Genomic DNA, 22,500 nt, shown 5'->3' on the forward strand with positions numbered 1-22,500 from the left:
CACCGGGTGGACCCATAGACGCCAGCAGGAACATGTCCTGTACACACACACACACACACACACACACACACACACACACACACACACACACACACACACACACACACACACACACACACACACACACACACACACACACACACACACACACACACACACACACACACACACACACACACACACACACACACGGGTTAAAACAGCCCATTCAGCACAAACAAATTCACACAGGCAGTCTGCATAGAATGTATGAACACGTGCAGCACACACATGAACCGAAAGATTAATTCAACACACACACAACTGTCCGAAAACAAAATACCTAAAAATAGATACCTAAGGAGAGGGAACTAAGTTCTTAGTAATAACGAGTCCCCCCACACACGGCTTGTCGTACCCCCCCTCATCTCACCTTGACACACTTGAGGGTCTGTTTCTGCCGGTCGTACCAGAAGCCGTAGTCGATCCAGAGGCGGAGCAGCTCCAGCGGAGGCTGGGAGCCAAAGTCGTCGTTGGCCGGCATGTTCAGGTCGTCCAGGAAGGCCAGCATGCGCTTACCGCCCACAGGCACATACACACCTTTAGTCCTCTTCTCCACACGACTCTCAATGATGGCCTGTACGTTGTTGGACGTGGTCTGAACAGGGGGGTGGGGGGACTGGTTAGATGGGGAGACAGAGGGGGACTGTGTGTGTGTGTGTGTGTGTGTGTGTGTGTGTGTGTGTGTGTGTGTGTGTGTGTGTGTGTGTGTGTGTGTGTGTGTGTGTGTGTGTGTGTGTGTGTGTGTGTGTGTGTGTGTGTGTGTGTGTGTGAGAGAGTGAGTGAGAGCGATAGAGAGAGGGGCCGGTCGGGTGTGTGTGAGAGAAAGCGATAGAGAGAGGGGCCGGTCGGGTGTGTGTGAGAGAAAGCGATAGAGAGGGGCCGGTCGGGTATGTGTGAGAGAAAGCGATAGAGAGAGGGGCCGGTCGGGTGTGTGTGAGAGAAAGCGATAGAGAGAGGGGCCGGTTGGGTGTGTGTGAGAGAAGGCGATAGAGAGAGGGGCCGGTCGGGTGTGTGTGAGAGAAAGCGATAGAGAGAGGGGCCGGTCGGGTGTGTGTGAGAGAAAGCGATAGAGAGAGGGGCCGGTCGGTGTGTGTGTGAGGGAGAGCGATAGAGAGAGGGGCTGGTCGGGTGTGTGTGAGAGAAAGCGATAGAGAGAGGGGCCGGTCGGGTGTGTGTGAGGGAGAGCGATAGAGAGAGGGGCCGGTCGGGTGTGTGTGAGGGAGAGCGATAGAGAGAGGGGCTGGTCGGGTGTGTGTGAGGGAGAGCGATAGAGGGGCCGGTCGGGTGTGTGTGAGGGAGAGCGATAGAGAGAGGGGCCGGTCGGGTGTGTGTGAGGGAGAGCGATAGAGAGAGGGGCTGGTCGGGTGTGTGTGAGGGAGAGCGATAGAGAGAGGGGCCGGTCGGGTGTGTGTGAGGGAGAGCGATAGAGAGAGGGGCTGGTCGGGTGTGTGTGAGGGAGAGCGATAGAGAGAGGGCCGGTCGGGTGTGTGTGAGGGAGAGCGATAGAGAGAGGGGCCGGTCGGGTGTGTGTGAGGGAGAGCGATAGAGAGAGGGTTTATAAAGGGTACAAGGGATAAGGTAGCTACAGGAAGAGAAGTATTATCCAGAGTAAAAGAGGTTTACATTAGTGAAAAGGGAACAGCAGAAGACTGACCGAGCCACAGAGGGGTTCACAGAGGGGTTCACAGAGGGGTTCACAGAGGAGTTCACAGAGGAGTTCACAGAGGGGTTCACAGAGGGGTTCACAGAGGAGTTCACAGAGGGGTTCACAGAGGGGTTCACAGAGGGGTTCACAGAGGGGTTCACAGAGGGGTTCACAGAGGGGTTCACAGAGGAGTTCACAGAGGAGTTCACAGAGGAGTTCACAGAGGAGTTCACATAGGGGTTCACAGAGGAGTTCACATAGGGGTTCACATAGGGGTTCACAGAGGGGTTCACAGAGGGGTTCACAGAGGGGTTCACAGAGGAGTTCACAGAGGGGTTCACAGAGGGGTTCACAGAGGGGTTCACAGAGTGAACAGTAGATGGATGGACCGACGGACACAGAGTTGATGGTCTCTCTCTCCAACTTTACCGCCCCCCCCCCTTCCCAAGTTATCCAGGTGATGTTAATGATAATGGTTGGATGTGATGGATAATGATAATGGTGGTGCGGCTTTTATGAGGACTTCCATCACACAACCTCCTGTAATGTAATGAGTGTTTGGGTGTGTGTGTGTGTGTGTGTGTGTGTGTGTGTGTGTGTGTGTGTGTGTGTGTGTGTGTGTGTGTGTGTGTGTGTGTGTGTGTGTGTGTGTGTGTGTGTGTGTGTGTGTGTGTGTGTGTGTGTGTGTGCATCAGGGTTGGTGGGCCGTGGGCCGTGCAGCCCGACGCACGTGACTCAGCTAATTTCAGCGCCTTGCGAGTGAGTGAGAGCCGTGTACTCTGAAATGGTAGGAACCTGAGCTGAAGTGAAGGCTGTTCAACCCGGTGTAGCAAACCAACACACACACACACACACACACACACACCTGCACTCACTTTAATCATAGTTTATTACCCCCTACTCTGCCTCTGGAAGCTGTGGCGGCTGGTCCAAAGTATTTCTAGCTGGAGATTATGGCGTTACAATATCTAAGCCTCACATGAACAGTGCAATGTAGGATCTACAGTGAAATCTTAATAATAGACATTGTACATTTTGTTTGGCATAAATAGTGTAACATGTCCCATTATATAGAACTTAGCGTGAGAAGACTGTGGTTGGAGGAAGCTGAGAGGTTGGTGGAAGGTTGTGCTCGTTTGGTGGAAGGTTACATGAAGGTTGGCAGGGCGGTTACTGTGAAGTTACTGATATGTCACAGCTAGGTGGTTTGGGGTTTGATGGAAGGTTCCAGGAAGGTTGTTTCGAGGTTTGTCGGTCCTGTCTCACCTGTGAGGACATGTTGACAGTGAGGACCGCCCACTTGGAGGAGTCCAGTCCCTGCAGAACACTCTGTGCCACCGAGGTCTTCCCCGTGCCCACCGGACCCGTCATCAACACCGGGTACTGCCCCGTCACCAGAGCACGCACCAGGAAGTTGTAACGCACCGTGTCCACCGTGGGAACCATGATCTTGTAGAACGGAGCACTGGGGGAGGGGGAGAGGGAAGGATGGGATGGAAAGAGATGAACGGAGGTTGGGTAAGGTGACAAGATGGATGGATGATATTGAGAGAAGAGATAGAGAGGACAGATAAACAACAGAATAAAATCAAACACACCGCTTTACAATACCACAGCCAGACCAGGGAGCGCACACGCGCACACACACACGGATACGGACACACACACACACACACACACACGGACACGCACACACACACACACGAACACACACACATACTCACTTGGCGGGGTAGCGCCAGCCCTTGAGCAGCTTGTCCTCAAAGGAGGCCCAGGTCTTGTTCTTCGTGTCCACATAATACTCATAGATGGTGTCCTGGAAGGGACAAATGGAAAAACAAGACATCAGTGACACAGTTCAACATCTGTGCATAAATACAGTCAATATACTGTATGGTAATATAAACCTAGAAATGGATTTCAAACATGTGTTTGAAATGTGCATAAAATACTGTACTACAAAAACATAAATGATTGAGAGAAATATGTTAGAAACATACGTTAATAAAATGAAGATTGCATGTGTGTGTCTTCATGCCCCCACCTTATTGGGGAAGGTACCCTCCATCTCCCTGAGGAAGTTGTCGATCGTCTTACGACCGCCCTCGTCGACCGAGGCACAGATGGACCAGATGAGACTGAAGATGAACCACAACTCAACCATACGACCGTAGTGGTCAGAGTCAGAGGGGTTCACCTGGGTGGAGAGACAGGGAGGGAGAAAGAGAGAGAGAGAGAGAGAGAGAGAGAGAGAGAGAGAGAGAGAGAGAGAGAGAGAGAGAGAGAGAGAGAGAGAGAGAGAGACAGGGAGGGTAATAGAGAGAGAGAGAGAGAGAGAGAGAGAGAGAGAGAGAGAGAGAGAGAGAGAGAGAGAGAGAGAGAGAGAGAAAGAGAGGGAGAGAGAGAGAGAGAGAGAGAGAGAGAGAGAGAGAGAGAGAGAGAGAGAGAGAGAGAGAGAGAGGGAGGGGAATAGAGAGAGAGAGGGAGGGGAATAGAGAGAGAGAGACAGAGACAGAGACAGAGACAGAGACAGAGAGAGAGAGAGAGAGAGAGAGACAGGGAGGGTAATAGAGAGAGAGAGAGAGAGAGAGAGAGAGAGAGAGAGAGAGAGAGAGAGAGAGAGAGAGAGAGAGAGAGAGAGAGAGAGAGAGAGTCTGTATTGAACCATACAAGGAATACACATACTCTACAAAATGTTGGGTCGTTTGGTTGACCGAACTCCTGGGTTGCAGGTGTTGGGTCATTCAGTTGTGTTGTTCTCTTTCAAAACTGCTGGGTTATTGATGCTGGGTGCTGGGTCATTGATGCTGGGTTATTGATGCGGGGTGCTGGGTAATTGATGCTGGGTGCTGGGTCATTGATGCTGGGTGCTGGGTCATCGATGCTGGGTTATTGATGCTGGGTGCTGGGTTATTGATGCTGGGTGCTGGGTCAGTGATGCTGGGTGCTGGGTCAGTGATGCTGGGTGCTGGGTTATTGATGCTGGGATATTGATGCTGGGTACTGGGTCATTGATGCTGGGTACTGGGTTATTGGTGCTGGATAATTGATGCTGGGTTATTGATGCTGGGTACTGGGTCATCGATGCTGGGTGCTGGGTTATTGATGCTGGGTTATTGATGCTGGGTCAGTGATGCTGGGTGCTGGGTTATTGATGCTGGGTCAGTGATACTGGGTGCTGGGTTAGTGATGCTGGGTGATTGATGCTGGGTGCTGGGTCAGTGATGCTGGGTGCTGGGTTATTGATGCTGGGTCATTGATGCTGGGTTATTGATGCTGGGTTATTGAGATATGACCCAGCGGCAGTGCTTGACTTGGGCAGGAGCTCAGTACAGGCACCTCAAATGTTCTCCTGCTTGAGCTCCTCATAGAATATTAGCTCAAAAGTACTGTGGAGCTCAGGCAGCTAAATATAAATAGTACCGGCACCCAAATTGAGTACTGGCACCTATTTGGCTTCCGGGTTAAGTGGGCATTGTGTCAAGAAGCAGTGCGGCTTCTTGCCTGGGTCGTGTTGCGGAGGACGCACGGCTCTCGACCTTCGCCTCTCCTGCACGGGAGTTGTAGCGATGGGACCGTAACTACCAATTCGATACCATGAAATTGGGGTAAATAAAAAATGTACAATAAAAGAATAACTGCACCGCAGATTGCAGCCCAAATAAATGCTTCACACAGTTCAAGTATCAGACACATCTCAACATCAACTGTTCAGAGGAGACCGTCTGAATCAGGCCTTCAGGGTCAGCTGCAAATACACCACAACTAAAGGACACCAATGAGAAGAAGAGACTTGCTTGGCCCAAAAAACATGAGCAATGGACTAAGTGTCCGGTGAAAATCTGTCCTTTGGTCTGATGAGTCCACATCTGATGAGTCCACATTTGAGATTTTTGGTTTCAACCACTGTGTCTTTGTGAGACGCAGAGGAAGTGAACGATGATGCATGTGTGGTTCCCACCGTGAAGCATGGAGAAGGAGGAGTTATGGTGTGGGGGTGCTTTGCTGGTGACACTGTCTGTGATTTATTTAGAAATCAAGGCACACTTAGCCAGCATGGCTACCACAGCATTCTGCAGCGATTCGCCATCACATCTGGTCTGCCCTTAGTGAGACTATGATTTGTTTTTCAACAGGACAATGACCCAACACACCTCCAGGCTGTGTAAGGACTATTTGACCAAAAAGGAGAATGATGGGAGTGCTGCATCAGATGACCTGGCCTCCACAATCCCCGACCTCAACCAAATTGAGATGGTTTGTGTGACGATGTGTGCTGAGAGTCGGGAAGCATGTTCAGGGAGGGAGTATTTTAATAAATAAACGTAACATAATACTAAACAAGTAAACACGAACAGCACACAGACATGACACAGAAACAGGAACAATACGCCTCGGGAAGGAACCAAAGGGAGTGACATAAACAGTTGAAGTTGGAAGTTTAAATACACCATAGCCAAATATATTTAAACTCTGTTATTCACAATTTCTGACATTTAACACTTGTAAAAATTCCCTGTCTTAGGTCAGTTATGATTACCACATTATTTTAAGAATGTGAAATGTCAGAATGATAGTTGAGAGAATGATTTAATTTATTTCAGCTTTTATTTCTTTCATCATAATCCCAGTGGGTCAGAAGATTACATACACTCAATTAGTATTTGGTAGGATTGGTCATTTTGTCCTATTCCTCCTGACAGAGCTGGTGTAACTGAGTCAGGTTTGTAGGCCTCCTTGCTTGCACATGCTTTTTCAGTTCTGCCCACAAGTGTTCTATAGGATTGAGGTCAGGGCTTTGTGATGGCCACTCCAATACATTGACTTTGTTGTCCTTAAGCCATTTTGCCACAACTTTGGAAGTATGCTTGGGGTCATTGTCCATTTGGAAGAGCATTTGCGACCAAGCTTTAACTGATGTCAAATATATTCAATATATTAACATAATTTTCTTTCACATGATGCCATCTATTTTGTGAGGTGCAACAGTTCCTCCTGCAGCAAAGCACCCCCGCAACATGATGCTGCCACCCCCGCAACATGATGCTGCCACCCCCATGCTTCACGGTTGGGATGTGTTCTTCGGCTTGCAAGCCTCCCCTTTTTCCTCCAAACATAACGATGGTCATTATGGCCAAAAAATGATATTTTTGGTTCATCAGACCAGAGGACATTTCTCCAAAAAGTACAATCTTTGTCCCCATGTGCAGTTGCAAACCGTAGTCTGGCTTTTTCATGGCGGTTCTGGAGCAGTGGCATCTTCCTTGTTGAGCGGCCTTTCAGGTTATGTCGATGTAGGACTCGTTTTACTATTCATACTTTTGTACCTGTTTCCTCCAGCATCTTCATAAGGTACTTTGCTGGTGTTCTGGGATTGATTTGCACTTTTCGCACCAAAGTACGTTCATCTCTAGGAGACAGAACACGTCTCCTTCCTGAGCAGTATGACGGCTGCGTGGTCCCATGGTGTTTATACTTGCATACTATTGTTGCATACTATTGTACAGATGAACGTGGTACCTTCAGGTGTTGTAAATTGCTCCCAAGGAGGAACCAGACTTGTTGAGGTCTACAATATTTTTTCTGAGGTTTTGGCTGATTAGATTATTTTTGATTTTGATTTCCCCATGATGTCAAGCAAAGAGGCACTGAGTTTGAAAGTAGGCCTTGAAATACATCTACAGGTACACCTCCAATTGGCTCAAATGATGTCAATTAGCCTATCAGAAGCTTCTAAAGCCATGACATCATTTTCTGGGATTTTCCAAGCTGTTTAAAGGCACAGTCAACTTAGTGTATGTAAACTTCTGACCCACTGGAATTGTGATACAGTGAATTATATAACTGAAATAATCTGTCTGTAAACAATTGTTGGAAAAATTACTTGAGTCATGCACAATCATCAAGTTTGCGGACGACACAACAGTGGTAGGCTTGATTACCTACAGGGAGGAGGTGAGGGCCTTCGGAGTGTGGTGTCAGGAAAATAACCTCACACTCAACGTCAACAAAACTAAGGAGATGATTGTGGACTTCAGGAAACAGCAGAGGGAACACCCCCCATCCACATTGATGGAACAGTAGTGGAGAGGGTAGCAAGTTTTAAGTTCCTCAGCATACACATCACAGACAAACTGAATTGGTCCACCCACACAGACAGCATCGTGAAGAAGGCGCAGCAGTGCCTCTTCAACCTCAGGAGGCTGAAGAAATTTGGCTTGTCACCAAAAGCACTCACAAACTTCTACAGATGCAAAATCGAGAGCATCCTGGCGGGATGCATCACCGCCTGGTACGGCAACTGCTCCGCCCACAACCGTAAGACTCTCCAGAGGGTAGTGAGGTCTGCACAACGCATCACCGGGGGCAAACTACCTGCCCTCCAGGACACCTACACCACCCGATGTCACAGGAAGGCCATAAAGATCATCAAGGACAACAACCACCCGAGCCACTGCCTGTTCACTCCGCTATCATCCAGAAGGCGAGGTCAGTACAGGTGCATCAAAGCTGGGACCGAGAGACTGAAAAATAGCTTCTATCTCAAGGCCATCAGACTGTTTAAACAGCCACCACTAACATTGAGTGGCTGCTGCCAACACACTGACTCAACTCCAGCCACTTTAATAATGGGAATTGATGGGAAATTATGTAAAATATATCACTAGCCACTTTAAACAATGCTACCTAATATAATGTTTACATACCCTACATTATTCATCTCATATGTATACGTATATACTGTACTCTATATCATCTACTGCATCTTTATGTAATACATGTATCACTAGCCACTTTAACTATGCCACTTTGTTTACATACTCATCTCATATGTGTCATGCAGGTGAAAGAGGACCCAAAAGCGACTTAACAGAAACAGAGTTTATTTAAGTCCAAAACGGAATAACAGAAATCCTCTAGACTTGTAGAGGGGAAACAACTGGAGAAGCGGCCACAGACTGCAGGTCGCTTCGGGTAGGCGCAGGCCGTAGCCGACAGAGACACCTGCTCACACGCAGCATCTGATGAAGGCAAAAAACACGACAGGACAGGGCGATACACAATCACGGCAAAAACACGACAGGACAGGGCGAAACGCAATCACAGCATGGTGAATACAATACAAGGAACCGACGGGACAGGAACGGATCACAAAGGAATAAATAGGGACTCTAATCAGGGGAAAGGATCGGGAACAGGTGTGGGAAGACTAAATGATGATTAGGGGAATAGGAACAGCTGGGAGCAGGGACGGAACGATAGAGAGAAGAGAGAGCGAGAGAGTGAGAGAGGGAGGGGAGAGAGAGGGATAGAAGGAGGGAAAGAACCAAATAAGACCAGCAGAGGGAAACGAATAGCATGGGGAGCACAGGGACAAGACATGATAATAAATGACAAACATGACAGTACCCCCCCACTCACCGAGCGCCTCCTGGCGCACTCGAGGAGGAATCCTGGCGGCAACGGAGGAAATCATCGATGAGTGAACGGTCCAGCACGTCCCGAGACGGAACCCAACTCCTCTCCTCAGGACCGTAACCCTCCCAATCCACTAGGTATTGGTGACCCCGTCCCCGAGAACGCATGTCCATAATCTTATGTACCTTGTAAATAGGTGCGCTCTCGACAAGGACGGGAGGGGGGGAGGGAAGACGAACGGGGGTGCGAAGAAAGGGCTTAACACAGGAGACATGGAAGACAGGATGGACGCGACGAAGATGTCGCGGAAGAAGCAGTCGCACAGCGACAGGATTGACGACCTGGGAGACACGGAACGGACCAATCACTGACAGCTTGGACCTTAGCGGAATCCATCTGAATGCCTTCAGCGGAAATAACGGAACCGAGAAAAGTAACGGAGGAGACATGAAAAGAGCACTTCTCAGCCTTTACGTAGAGACAATTCTCTAAAAGGCGCTGTAGAACACGTCGAACGTGCTGAACATGAATCTCGAGTGACGGAGAAAAAAATCAGGATATCGTCAAGATAGACAAAAACAAAAATGTTCAGCATGTCTCTCAGAACATCATTAACTAATGCCTGAAAAACAGCTGGCGCATTGGCGAGACCGAACGGCAGAACCCGGTACTCAAAATGCCCTAACGGAGTGTTAAACGCCGTTTTCCACTCGTCCCCCTCTCTGATGCGCACGAGATGGTAAGCGTTACGAAGGTCCAACTTAGTAAAGCACCTGGCTCCCTGCAGAATCTCGAAGGCTGATGACATAAGGGGAAGCGGATAACGATTCTTAACCGTTATGTCATTCAGCCTCGATAATCCACGCAGGGGCGCAGAGTACCGTCCTTCTTTTTAACAAAAAGAACCCCGCCCCGGCCGGAGAAGAAGAAGGCACTATGGTACCGGCGTCAAGAGACACAGACAAATAATCCTCGAGAGCCTTACGTTCGGGAGCCGACAGAGAGTATAGTCTACCTCGAGGAGGAGTGGTCCCCGGAAGGAGATCAATACTACAATCATACGACCGGTGAGGAGGAAGGGAGTTGGCTCGGGACCGACTGAAGACCGTGCGCAGATCATGATATTCCTCCGGCACTCCTGTCAAATCGCCAGGTTCCTCCTGAGAAGTAGGGACAGAAGAAACGGGAGGGATGGCAGACATTAAACACTTCACATGACAAGAAACGTTCCAGGATAGGATAGAATTACTAGACCAATTAATAGAAGGATTATGACATACTAGCCAGGGATGACCCAAAACAACAGGTGTAAACGGTGAACGGAAAATCAAAAAGAAATAGTCTCACTGTGGTTACCAGATACTGTGAGAGTTAAAGGTAGTGTCTCAAATTTGATACTGGGAAGATGACTACCATCTAAGGCAAACATGGGCGTAGGCCTGTCTAACGGTCTGAAAGGAATGCTATGTTTCCGAACCCATGCTTCGTCCATGAAACAACCCTCAGCCCCAGAGTCAATCAAAGCACTGCATGTAGCACCCGAACCGGTCCAGCGTAGATGGACCGACATAGTAGTACAAGATCTAGATGAAGGGACCTGAGTAGTAGCGCTCACCAGTAGCCCTCCGCTTACTGATGGGCTCTGGCCTCTTACTGGACATGAATTAACAAAATGTCCAGCAACTCCGCAATAGAGGCACAGGCGGTTGGTGATCCTCCGTTCCCTCTCCTTATTCGAGATGCGAATCCCTCCCAGCTGCATGGGCTCAGTCTCAAAGCCAGAGAGGGGAGATGGTTGCGATGCGGAGCAGGGAAACACCGTTGATGCGAGCTCTCTTCCACGAGCCCGGTGACGAAGATCTACCCGTCGTTCTATGCGGATGGCGAGAGCAATCAAAGAATCCACATCTGATGGAACCTCCCGGGAGAGAATCTCATCCTTAACCACTGCGTGGAGTCCCTCCAGAAAACGAGCGAGCAGCGCCGGCTCGTTCCACTCACTAGAGGCAGCAAGAGTGCGAAACTCAATGGAATAATCCGTTATGGACCGTTCACCTTGGCATAAGGAAGCCAGGGCCCTAGAAGCCTCCCCACCAAAAACTGAACGGTCAAAAACCCGAATCATCTCCTCTTTAAAGTTCTGGAATTTGTTAGAGCAATCAGCCCTTGCCTCCCAGATAGCTGTGCCCCATTCTCGAGCCCGGCCAGTAAGGAGTGAAATGACGTAAGCAACCCGAGCTCTCTCTAGAGTATGTGTTGGGTTGGAGAGAGAACACAATCTCACACTGCGTGAGAAAGGAGCGGCACTCAGTGGGCTGCCCGGAGTAGCAAGGTGGGTTATTAACCCTAGGTTCTGGAGGCTCGGCAGGCCAGGAAGTAACAGGTGGCACGAGACGTAGACTCTGGAACTGTCCAGAGAGGTCGGAAACCTGAGCAGCCAGGTTCTCCACGGCATGGCGAGCAGCAGACAATTCCTGCTCGTGTCTGCCGAGCATGGCTCCTTGGATCTCGACGGCAGTGTAACGAGCGTCTGAAGTCGCTGGGTCCATTCCTTGGTCGGTTCCTTCTGTCATGCAGGTGAAAGAGGACCCAAAAGCGACTTAACAGAAACAGAGTTTATTTAAGTCCAAAACGGAATAACAGAAATCCTCTAGACTTGTAGAGGGGAAACAACTGGAGAAGCGGCCACAGACTGCAGGTCGCTTCGGGTAGGCGCAGGCCGTAGCCGACAGAGACACCTGCTCACACGCAGCATCTGATGAAGGCAAAAAACACGACAGGACAGGGCGATACACAATCACGGCAAAAACACGACAGGACAGGGCGAAACGCAATCACAGCATGGTGAATACAATACAAGGAACCGACGGGACAGGAACGGATCACAAAGGAATAAATAGGGACTCTAATCAGGGGAAAGGATCGGGAACAGGTGTGGGAAGACTAAATGATGATTAGGGGAATAGGAACAGCTGGGAGCAGGGACGGAACGATAGAGAGAAGAGAGAGCGAGAGAGTGAGAGAGGGAGGGGGAGAGAGAGGGATAGAAGGAGGGAAAGAACCAAATAAGACCAGCAGAGGGAAACGAATAGCATGGGGAGCACAGGGACAAGACATGATAATAAATGACAAACATGACAATATGTATATACTGTACTCTATATCATCTACTGCATCTTTATGTAATACATGTATCACTAGCCACTTTAACTATGCCACTTTGTTTACATACTCATCTCATATGTATATACTGTACTCGATACCATCTACTGTATCTTGCCTATGCTGCTCTGTACCATCACTCATTCATATATCTTTATGTACATATTCTTTATCCCCCTACACTTGTGTGTATAAGACAGTAGTTTTGGAATTGTTAGTTAGATTACTTGTTGGTTATTACTGCATTGTCGGAACTAGAAGCACAAGCATTTCGCTACTCTCGCATTAACATCTGCCAACCATGTGTATGTGACAAATAAAATTGGATTTGATTTGATGTAGATGTCCTAACCGACTTGCCAACACTATAGTTTGTTAACAAGAAATTTGTGGAGTTGTTGAAAAACAAGTTTTAATGACTCCAACCTTAGTGTATGTAAACTTCCCACTTCAACTGTATAGAGCAGGTAGTCAAGCAGGTGACAGAGCCCAGGTGAGTCTAATGGAAGGAAGGAGCACCTGCGACCTACAGCGCAGGTGCTCGTAACGATGGTGACAGGTGTGCGCCATAACGACCAGCCTGCTGACCTAGAGGCCGGACAGGGAGCACATGTGACAGTACCCCCTCCCCGACACGCGGCTCCAGTCGCAGGACGTCGACCAAAATGAGGATCCCGGGGATCAGGAGCGGACCGGTCACCTCTGCTGAGGTGCGGGAAACCTGTCACCTACAGCGCTGGAGAGAGAGCATACTTGATGGTACCGCCTCCCCGGCACGTTCGGGCTCCAGCCACAGGACACCAATCAAAGGGACGATCCTGGGGACCCGGAGCGGACCGGTCTCCTCCACTGAGGCGCAGAAACCTGAACCAGCTGAGGCGTGAGAGCCTGATGAGCCGGCTGAGACCTCCGCAGTTGCCTCGGTCGAGTCAAAATATCCAAGTGTAACGGATGTGAAACGGCTAGCTTAGTTAGCGGTGGTACGCGCTAAAAAGCGTTTCAATCGGTGACGTCACCTGCTCTGAGATCTTGAAGTAGTAGTTCCCCTTGCTCTGCAAGGGCCGCGGCTTTTGTGGAGCGATGGGTAGCGATGCTTCGTGGGTGACTGTTGTTGATGTGTGCAGAGGGTCCCTGGTTCACGCCCGGGTATGGGCGAGGGGACGGTCTAAAGTTATACTGTTACACGAGGGTGTGTTCTGTCCAATACTTACCCAGTGCTGGGTACTAAATAACCTAAATTGGGTTGTTTTTAACCCAGCATTTGTTTTGCGTGTATAGTGCTTCAATGAGGCAGTGAGATAAACAGTTCGTTTCACATGTCAACTTAAGGGAGAGAAATCTGCCAGTATTAATTGATTAGTTAGTGTTGCCAGACTGTTTCTGTTGGTTGCCATGGTACATACCCCGTTGTCGGGTGTGGCCAGTGAGTCGTAGAGGCGGCAGAGGGAGGAGACTCCATTGAGATCGGTGATGGCCACCAGCTCCTTACAGCTGCGCCTCTTGAACGCTATGGTCTTCTCTATGTACCTATCAAACAACCGCTTCAGGTAGTCCACTTCAACCTGCAGGGAGATGGAGGGAGGCAGAGAGAGAGGGGAGGGGGAGAGGGGAAGAGAAGGGAAAGAAGGGGAGAGGGAGGGGAGAGAGAGGGATGGGGAGAGGGGAAGAGAAGAGAAAGAAGGGGGAGAGGGAGGGGGGAGAGAGGAAGAGATGGGAAAGAAGGGGGAGAGGGGGGGGGGAGAGGGGAAGAGAAGGGAAAGAAGGGGGAGAGGGAGGGGGAGAGAGGAAGAGAAGGGAAAGAAGGGGGAGAGGGAGGGGGAAGAGGGGAAGAGAAGGGAAAGAAGGGGGAGAGGGAGGGGGGAGAGGGGAAGAGAAGGGAAAGAAGGGGGAGAGGGAGGGGGGGAGAGAGGAAGAGAAGGGAAAGAAGGGGGAGAGGGAGGGGAGAGAGGGGAAGAGAAGGGAAAGAAGGGGGAGAGGGAGGGGGGAGAGGGAGGGGGAGAGAAGAGAAAGAAGGGGGAGAGAGTGTAAGCAAAAGAGGCAAAAAGGGGAGAGAGGGAAGGAGAGGAGACAGAAGGAAAGGAGGGAGGGAGAGGGAGAGAGGTGAGGGGGGAGACCGACGGGGGCAAGGAAGAGAGAGAGAGAGGAGAGAGGAAAGAGAATATAAAGGGTTAATAAATCAGGGCACCTTCATATAGTAGGTTAAACCTGTGGTGCAGCTAGCCTGTTACCTTCTGTCGTTTGTCCATCCAGGACTGGACGTAGGGCTTCCAGCCCAGGTCTGAGCAGTCGTTGTAGACCATCCCACAGCGAGAAACGGTGGCTGGGGAAGCCTGGGACAGGTCCTCACACTCAAACAACAGAGACACCTACACACACAATACAAAATAAGATGATACTATATACTGTACTATTTGTAGTATATCATTTTGAATGCAGACGTGTCTGTGTGTGTGTGTGTGTGTGTGTGTGTGTGTGTGTGTGTGTGTGTGTGTGTGTGTGTGTGTGTGTGTGTGTGTGTGTGTGTGTGTGTGTGTGTGTGTGTGTGTGTGTGTGTGTGTGCGCGCGCGCGCATGTGGGCGCTTGCATGTCACCTGTTCTGGCATGGAGATTCTCTCTCCGTTGATGAGAGTGAGAACCTTGTTGTCGTCCATGACAGAGTTCATGCTCTCGATCCACAGAGTGTCCACCGGGCCGTCAAAAATGATCCACTTCTCATCAGGCTTCTCATCTGGGCCCAGGGGCAGTGGGAAGGAGGGAGGGGGACAAGGTTAAGAGTGGGGCAGACACACACGCATGCACGTACGTAGACATACACACGCAAATCACAACACAAACTGTGTCATCGTCAATCTCATAGACTGATTATTTTTACCCTCGCCCCTAGTCACTTCCCCAAGGGGAACTCCCCGTCGAAACCGGATGCAGTTTGATTGCCATCTTAAGTGGAGGTCCAATTCAGTAACGTTGCCCCCCTCGGCTCTCGATTTAACTCGAGGGAGTGAATGAAGACCTTTGATCACTTATGGGGTTAATATGACCCACCATTCAATGCAAACTGTAGTCACGTCTCAAACTCTTAGTGGCCGCGAAGTGTCAAATTCAATCTACACGGCTGCACTTTTGGCATGTCAGACAAAATTATGAAGCTTGCTTGCTAATTTTTTTTACAAATATATAGACAATATTGACTTTAGCGTTGGCAAAATGGCTTTCGTCTCGTAGTGAGGAGCTTATAAAACGTAGCTCGATTCCTAAACATATTTTGGGGGAATTCTGAAATGGATGACTAAATTGGATGACTAAATTGGAATAGATGACTAAATTAGAAAACTAGCTATCCAGCTATAGGTTACTGTAGCTAGCTACCTGACAGGAGTGCCAGATAGCTACGTTAGCTGGCTAGGTACATTCATAGCATTAGGTTGGCTGTTTTTAACCTCAACTAGATGTCCACCGAGGACGTTGCCTCTCCGATCATCACTCTCCCTCGCTTGGGCAAGAGACATTTAAGGTACACTCGGACGTGACGATGTAAGACGGCATTCAAGGGCTGAGGGTTTAGGGCTGAGGGCGGTCTACTTTTGAGTTTGAAAACGCAGCCCCCTTTTTATCTACTCTGCCATATGCGACTCATTCACCAAACCCCTGTAAACAACCATCTGGTTCAACACTCTTGATATGGGAGACAGAGAGAGAGAGACACACAGCAGCCCCACTTAACCACACACCACCATCATCAAACCTGTCACACAAACACAAACACAGACAGCAGAGCAAACTGCCACATGTCCTCTGGGCTGATTCTTCACTTCATAAAGGGAGGGAGGGACAGAAAAAGAGGAGGGAGAGAACATAAACAAACAGCAGATGGGATGGAGAGAACTGAACTGCACATCCTGATTGATAAACACAAAAGAGTGGCGCAGTGGTCTAAGGCGCTGCTGTGCCACTAGAGATCCTGGTTCGAGTCCAGGCTCTGTCGAGAGCCGGCCGCGACCGGGAGACACACGGAGAGGCGCACAACTGGCCCAGTGTCGTCCGGGTTAGGGGAAGGTTTGGCCTGCAGGGATGTCCTTGTCCCATCCCGCACTAGCGACTCCTGTGGCGGGCCTGGCGTTGTGCACTATGACCAGGTCGCTAGGTGTACAGTGTTTCTCTGACACAGTGGTGCGGCTGGCTTCCGGGTTAAGTGGGCATTGTGTAAAGAAGCAGTGTGGCTTGGTTGGGTTGTGTTTCGGAGGACGCACGGCTCTCGACATTCACCTCTCCTGAGTCTGTAAGGGAGTTGCAGAGATGAGACAAGACTCTAACTTCCAATTGGATAACATGAAATTGGGGAGAAAAAGAGGTAAAAAAAGAGAAGGGAGAGAGAGAGAGTGAAGGGAGACAGAGAAGGAGAGAGAGAGTAGAGAGAGAGAGGGGGAGAGAGTAGAGAGTGAGAGAGAGAGGGAGAGAGTAGGGAGAGAGGGGGAAAGAGAAGAGAGAGAGAGGGAAAAGGTAGAGAAAGAGGGAGAGTAGAGAGAGAGAGGGGGAGAGAGTAGAGAGAGAGAGGGAGCGAGTAGAGAGAGAGAGAGGGAGAGAGTAGAGAGAGAGAGAGGGAGCGAGTAGAGAGAGAGGGAGAGAGTATTATTATTATTAGAGAGAGAGGGAGAGAGTAGAGAGGGGGAGAGTAGAGAGAAAGAGAGAGAGGGAGAGAAAGAGAGAGAGGGAGAGAGTAGAGAGAGGGGAAGAGAGTAGTAGAGAGAGAGAGAGGGAGGGAGAGAGTAGAGAGAGAGGGAGGGAGAGAGTAGAGAGAGAGAGAGGGAGAGAGTTAGAGAGAGAGAGAGAGAGGGAGTGAGAAGAGAGAGCGAGAGAGAGGGAGAGAGTAGAGAGATAGGGAGAGAGTAGAGAGGGGAGAGTAGAGAGAGAGAGGGAGAGAGTAGAGAGAGAGAGATAGAGAGAAGGGGAGAGAGTAGAGATGGGGAGAGAGTAGAGAGAGAGTAGAGAGTAGAGAGAGAGAGACCGAGAGAGAGCGAGATGGAGAGAGTAGAGAGAGGGGGAGAGAGTAGAGAGAGAGAGTAGAGAGGGGGAGAGAGTAGAGAGAGAGGGGGAGAGTAGAGAGAGAGAGAGAGAGAGAGGGGGAGAGAGTAGAGAGAGAGAGAGGGAGAGAGTGAGAGAGAGGGGGAGAGAGTAGAGAGAGAGAGAGGGAGAGAGTAGAGAGAATCAGCAGGGACAGGGACCAGATAAACCCCTCCAGTACACATAGAAGGACAGAGTGAGTGTGGGCTGGACCCACAGGGGAAGAGAACTGGGTTTGGCGAACACAGAAAGAACACAGTGTGACATTTAATCCTATTGAAACGCTTGGTGACAAAATGGTGGGTGTGCCATGGTGAACTGATGAAAGAATGGTGGACTCGTTTGTGTGATTAATGAAGAAATACAAAAATAGGGCAAACAAACACTTTCCCTCTTAGTGGATTCCTGGTGTGAGTGTGTGTGCAAACGTGTGTTTGTGTGTACGGCACTTGTTTGAACATGCTTGTGAGTGTGTGTTCTACTGGGACAGAGGCGTGTGCCAGCGGTATGTGTGTGTGTTGAACGAGGCCTGGAGTTTGGCCTTGAGTGCCTACTCCCTCCTGTATCTCCAGTGAGCAGCACTGTGGAGCAGAGGGACTGCAGAGCTGGTGAGAGAGAGAGAGAGAGAGAGAGAGAGAGAGAGAGAGAGAGAGAGAGAGAGAGAGAGAGAGAGAGAGAGAGAGAGAGAGAGAGAGAGAGAGAGAGAGAGAGAGAGAGAGAGAGAGAGAGAGAGAGAGAGAGAGAGAGAGAGAGAGAGAGAGAGAGAGAGAGAGAGAGAGAGAGAGAGAGAGAGAGAGAGAGAGAGAGAGAGAGAGAGAGAGAGAGAGAGAGAGAGAGAGAGAGAGAGAGAGAGAGAGAGAGAGAGAGAGAGGTAGAGAGAGAGAGAGAGGTAGAGAGAGAGAGAGGAAGAGAGTGAGAGAGAGTAGTAGAGAGAGAGAGGTAGAGAGAGAGAGAGAGAGAGAGAGAGAGAGAGAGAGAGAGGAGAGAGAGAGAGAGAGAGAGAGAGAGAGAGAGAGAGAGAGAGAGAGAGAGAGGTAGAGAGAGAGAGAGATGTAGAGAGAGAGAGAGAGAGAGAGAGAGAGAGAGAGAGAGAGAGAGGAAGAGAGAGAGAGAGAGAGGGGGTAGAGAGAGAGAGGTAGAGAGAGAGAGAGAGGAAGAGAGAGAGAGAGGTAGAGAGAGAGAGAGGTAGAGAGAGAGAGAGAAAGAGAGCGAGAGAGAGGAAGAGAGAGAAAGAGAGAGAGAGAGAGGAAGAGAGAGAGAGAGGTAGAGAGAGAGAGAGAGAGAGAGAGAGGGATAGAGAGAGGGAGAGTAGTGTCTGTCTTCTGCTGTCTTCTGCTGTGTTGCTACAGGACTGGAGAGGAGAGGAGAGGAGAGGAGAGGAGAGGAGAGGAGAGGAGAGGAGAGGAGAGGAGAGGAGAGGAGACGGAGGAGAGGAAAGGAGGGGAAGATGAGGGGGTAGGAGAAGAGAGGAGAGGAGATAGGAGCGACCGAAAGGAGGAGAGGCGCTGAGAATGGAAAGGAGAAGGTAACAGCTCTCTGTAATGGCTGGCGACATGGAGGGATAAAGAGAGCAGAGAGAGAGAGAAGGCAGGAGTCCAGAGTGGAGGGCTGCCGGGGTGATTTTGATGGGCAGGATGCAGCAGTATGAGAAAAGGATTTCTCTCTCTCTACCTCTTTGTTGCAGGTTGTTTTCTATGCCATGATCTCTCTCTCTCTCAAGATTTAGATTACCAGAGGAACCAAGGACTAGGGAGTGATACAGCACACATACCTCACTTTCAATTTCAGGCCACATGACATCTCTCTCTCTCTCTCTCTCTCTCTCTCTCTCTCTCTCTCTCTCTCTCTCTCTCTCTCTCTCTCTCTCTCTCTCTCTCTCTCTCTCTCTCTCTCTCTCTCCCTCTCTCTATCTCTCTCTCTCTCTCTCTCTCTCTCTCTCTCTCTCTCTCTCTCTCTCTCTCTCTCTCTCTCTCTCTCTCTCTCTCTCTCTCTCTCTCTCTCTCTCAGGGATGGGAAACTTTGATGGGGGTGGGGGTCTACAAAAAAACTGAACTCATCACGAAGGGCCACAGTGGCTCGTGGGTCTGCATACTCATATCTATTCCCTCCAACCCCACCCTCTGAGGAAAACTAAGCGTTTTAAAGCTCATTTCCTGCAATTTTGCCATGGATGCAGAGAAAATGTTGCAGTTTTACAGTAAGTTTGCTGTAATTCTACACTTCCTGCCATGGGCCAGAGAGAAGACTTAGCAATTTTAGAACTCATTTCATGACTTTCTACTCATTTTGCTGTGACACGGAGAGGAAAATGAGCAGTTTTACAGCTAATGTCCTGCAATTCTACACATTTTGCCATAGAGTGGAGGCAGTTTGAAATGTTTTATACTACAACTGGTCGGTAAATCGACCATGCTTACTACAAGTTCAGATAGCTGGACGCTAGACTAACTTACCGGTCTACAAATGTTTTATAGACATGGGCTAATTGAGTGACTGCTGACGCACAACCACATTTTAAAATTGCACCTTGTGTATTATGTTATTGTAACTCTCAGTAACACAGTTTCTTTGGAAGGGCGAAATTGGTACAAAAGGGGGGGTCATTCGGCATGCGGGTCGCCAGCTGCCCTCCCTGCTCTAGATGTTAAAAGTGCCCTGGGCTCTCGTTCTCCCACATACGTTGGTGTCTCTCTATATTCTCCCCAACCTAAGCCTACAGCGCCAGGGCTATTCAATTCCAACCACTGTTGGCTTTCATCCTTCCCCTCTAATCAGGACCTGATTCAGACCTGGAACAACAACATGTGAGTGGAAGTCTGGTGGACAATCAGTGACATTGAGGACAGTCTCTGGTTTACTCTAATAGAAATCCAATATCGGGGTTCAAACACTATTCGAATCCTTTCAAATACTTTGCTTTATCCTGCCATGGGTGCCAGATGGGCGAGGCTCGCACTCCTGGGACTTGACTATTGGTTCCATTGCGCCAGGCAAGATCAATCAACCACAGCTAAAGTATTTGAAATGATTTTCGAACCCAGGTCTGCTATCTGTATAATGAATGTCCAGTACCTGCGCAGGCCCCTCTCATGAGGGAGGAGAGCACCCCGTCGGTCCACTCGTTGGTGGACAGGTCGTATTCACCATACAGCTCCCCGAGGCTCACCGCCTTGGGGTTCAGAGGGCATTCCTGCATGGTGGGCACACACAGGTCAACAGGCAAAGGTCAAGGGTGAAGAGGTCAATCAGTGAGAGCATAAATAAGTCTCAAATAAGTCTCTATTCTCCATTTAATGCATTAACTTAAGGGGAAACGGTTGTCATTTTAGATTTGCCCTAAAAGTGGACAAGGAAGGAGGGGTTAGGACATGACAAGAGAAAGGCACGGGCAGACAGAGAGAGAGGGGACATGTTGATATCGCGTGGCTGCATAGAACAGCAACGTGCCCCGCACACCTGAGGATTTGTCGTTTTCAACCATCTACTTCCTGTGTTTGAGGGGGCGCAAAATCCACTCGTCACTTAGATTGACTGCTTTCATTTTACTCCTGCGATTCTTTCATACTCCCGCTTGCGCCTGTTGTTTTTGCCCCGTTAACTTTACGACCGCGGAGACGTTTGTAATGACCTGTCAAACACACCCCGGTAAACGGCCGGAATGGGCTCAACGGAATGGTCTTTCTGTTGAGTCTATAAGAACGCTAAAGCCTTGTCTGGGATTTAACGCACCGTCTCGACACTTACATCACCACAAACAGAGAAAGAGAACTTTATTTTGATGGGTGTTCATTTTATGGGGAATTGAAAAAAAAAAATAATTATTGAATACAGTTGGATTCACTTGGATCATAGTGATATTATGTCTGATTTCCCAAACAATGTGAAGTGTGTTTATATAGGTGTCATCTAGAGCCAAGCCTGTTGAGTTTACATTCCAGGGGACCTTGTGTCACGACTTCGGCCGAAGTCGAAACCTCTCCATTTTCGGGCAGTGCTCGGGGGTCGACGTCACCGGTCTTCTAGCCATCATTGATCCCTTTTTAATTTTCCATTGGTTTTGTCTTGTCTTTCTACACACCTGGTTTCAATCCAATTCATTACCTGTTGTGTATTTAACCCTCTGTTCCCCCTCATGTCTTTGTCAGAGATTGTTTGTTATTCAGTGTTATGTTTTTGTTTGTATTGGTGTGCGACGGGTCCTCGTACCCACTTTGTTTATTGTCTACATTTAGTGTTTGGAGTCTGTTTCGTTTATCGTTATTAAATAACTCCATTACACTCTGTTTGATTCTCCTGTGACACCTATACACACGACTCTGACACCTTGCTATTGTCACACCTGTTGAATTACGCAAGAGAACATGAAAAAAACAGTAACTAATGAGGCAGCTTAGACAGGTAGGGTAGACAGAGCAGGTGAGTGATGGTAGGGTAGACAGAGCAGGTGAGTGATGGTAGGGTAGACAGAGCAGGTGAGTGATGGTATGGTAGACAGAGCAGGTGAGTGATGGTAGGGTAGACAGAGCAGGTGAGTGATGGTAGGGTAGACAGAGCAGGTGAGTGATGGTAGGGTAGACAGAGCAGGTGAGTGATGGTATGGTAGACAGAGCAGGTGAGTGATGGTAGGGTAGACAGAGCAGGTGAGTGATGGTAGGGTAGACAGAGCAGGTGAGTGATGGTAGGGTAGACAGAGCAGGTGAGTGATGGTAGGGTAGACAGAGCAGGTGAGTGATGGTAGGGTAGACAGAGCAGGTGAGTGATGGTAGGGTAGACAGAGCAGGTGAGTGATGGTAGGGTAGACAGAGCAGGTGAGTGATGGTAGGGTAGACAGAGCAGGTGAGTGATGGTAGGGTAGACAGAGCAGGTGAGTGGAGGTAGGGTAGACAGGGCACGTTGAGTGGAAGTCGGGTAGATAGGGCAGGTGAGTGGAGGTAGGGTAGACAGAGCAGGTGAGTGATGGTAGGGTAGTCAGAGCAGGTGAGTGATGGTAGGGTAGACAGAGCAGGTGAGTGATGGTAGGGTAGACAGAGTAGGTGAGTGATGGTAGGGTAGACAGAGCAGGTGAGTAGAGGTAGGGTAGACAGAGCATGTGAGTGATGGTAGGGTAGACAGAGAAGGTGAGTGATGGTAGGGTAGACAGAGCAGGTGAGTGGAGGTAGGGTAGACAGAGCAGG

The 22,500-nt window shown here is 49.4% G+C and overlaps 1 protein-coding gene across 2 annotated transcripts in view; it reads right to left on the reverse strand.

Moving 5' to 3' along the window:
• dnah2 (dynein, axonemal, heavy chain 2) overlaps positions 1–22,500 on the reverse strand; it is a 253,765-nt gene that overhangs the window by 74,258 nt on the left and 157,007 nt on the right. For both annotated transcript variants that reach the window (XM_046327988.1, XM_046327989.1), the window contains exons 43-51: positions 20,399–20,516; positions 14,860–14,996; positions 14,497–14,634; positions 13,672–13,830; positions 3,732–3,884; positions 3,412–3,503; positions 2,954–3,152; positions 413–637; positions 1–37 (exon numbers count right to left, since the gene is read on the reverse strand). The exon at positions 1–37 is cut by the window's left edge and continues 68 nt beyond it. In XM_046327988.1, coding sequence (XP_046183944.1) covers positions 1–37; positions 413–637; positions 2,954–3,152; positions 3,412–3,503; positions 3,732–3,884; positions 13,672–13,830; positions 14,497–14,634; positions 14,860–14,996; positions 20,399–20,516 — 1,258 coding nt within the window. The remainder of the gene's footprint in view (positions 38–412; positions 638–2,953; positions 3,153–3,411; positions 3,504–3,731; positions 3,885–13,671; positions 13,831–14,496; positions 14,635–14,859; positions 14,997–20,398; positions 20,517–22,500) is intronic.

Source organism: Oncorhynchus gorbuscha, linkage group LG25 (genome assembly GCF_021184085.1).
Source record: "Oncorhynchus gorbuscha isolate QuinsamMale2020 ecotype Even-year linkage group LG25, OgorEven_v1.0, whole genome shotgun sequence".
Classification (NCBI taxonomy): Eukaryota; Metazoa; Chordata; class Actinopteri; order Salmoniformes; family Salmonidae; genus Oncorhynchus; species Oncorhynchus gorbuscha.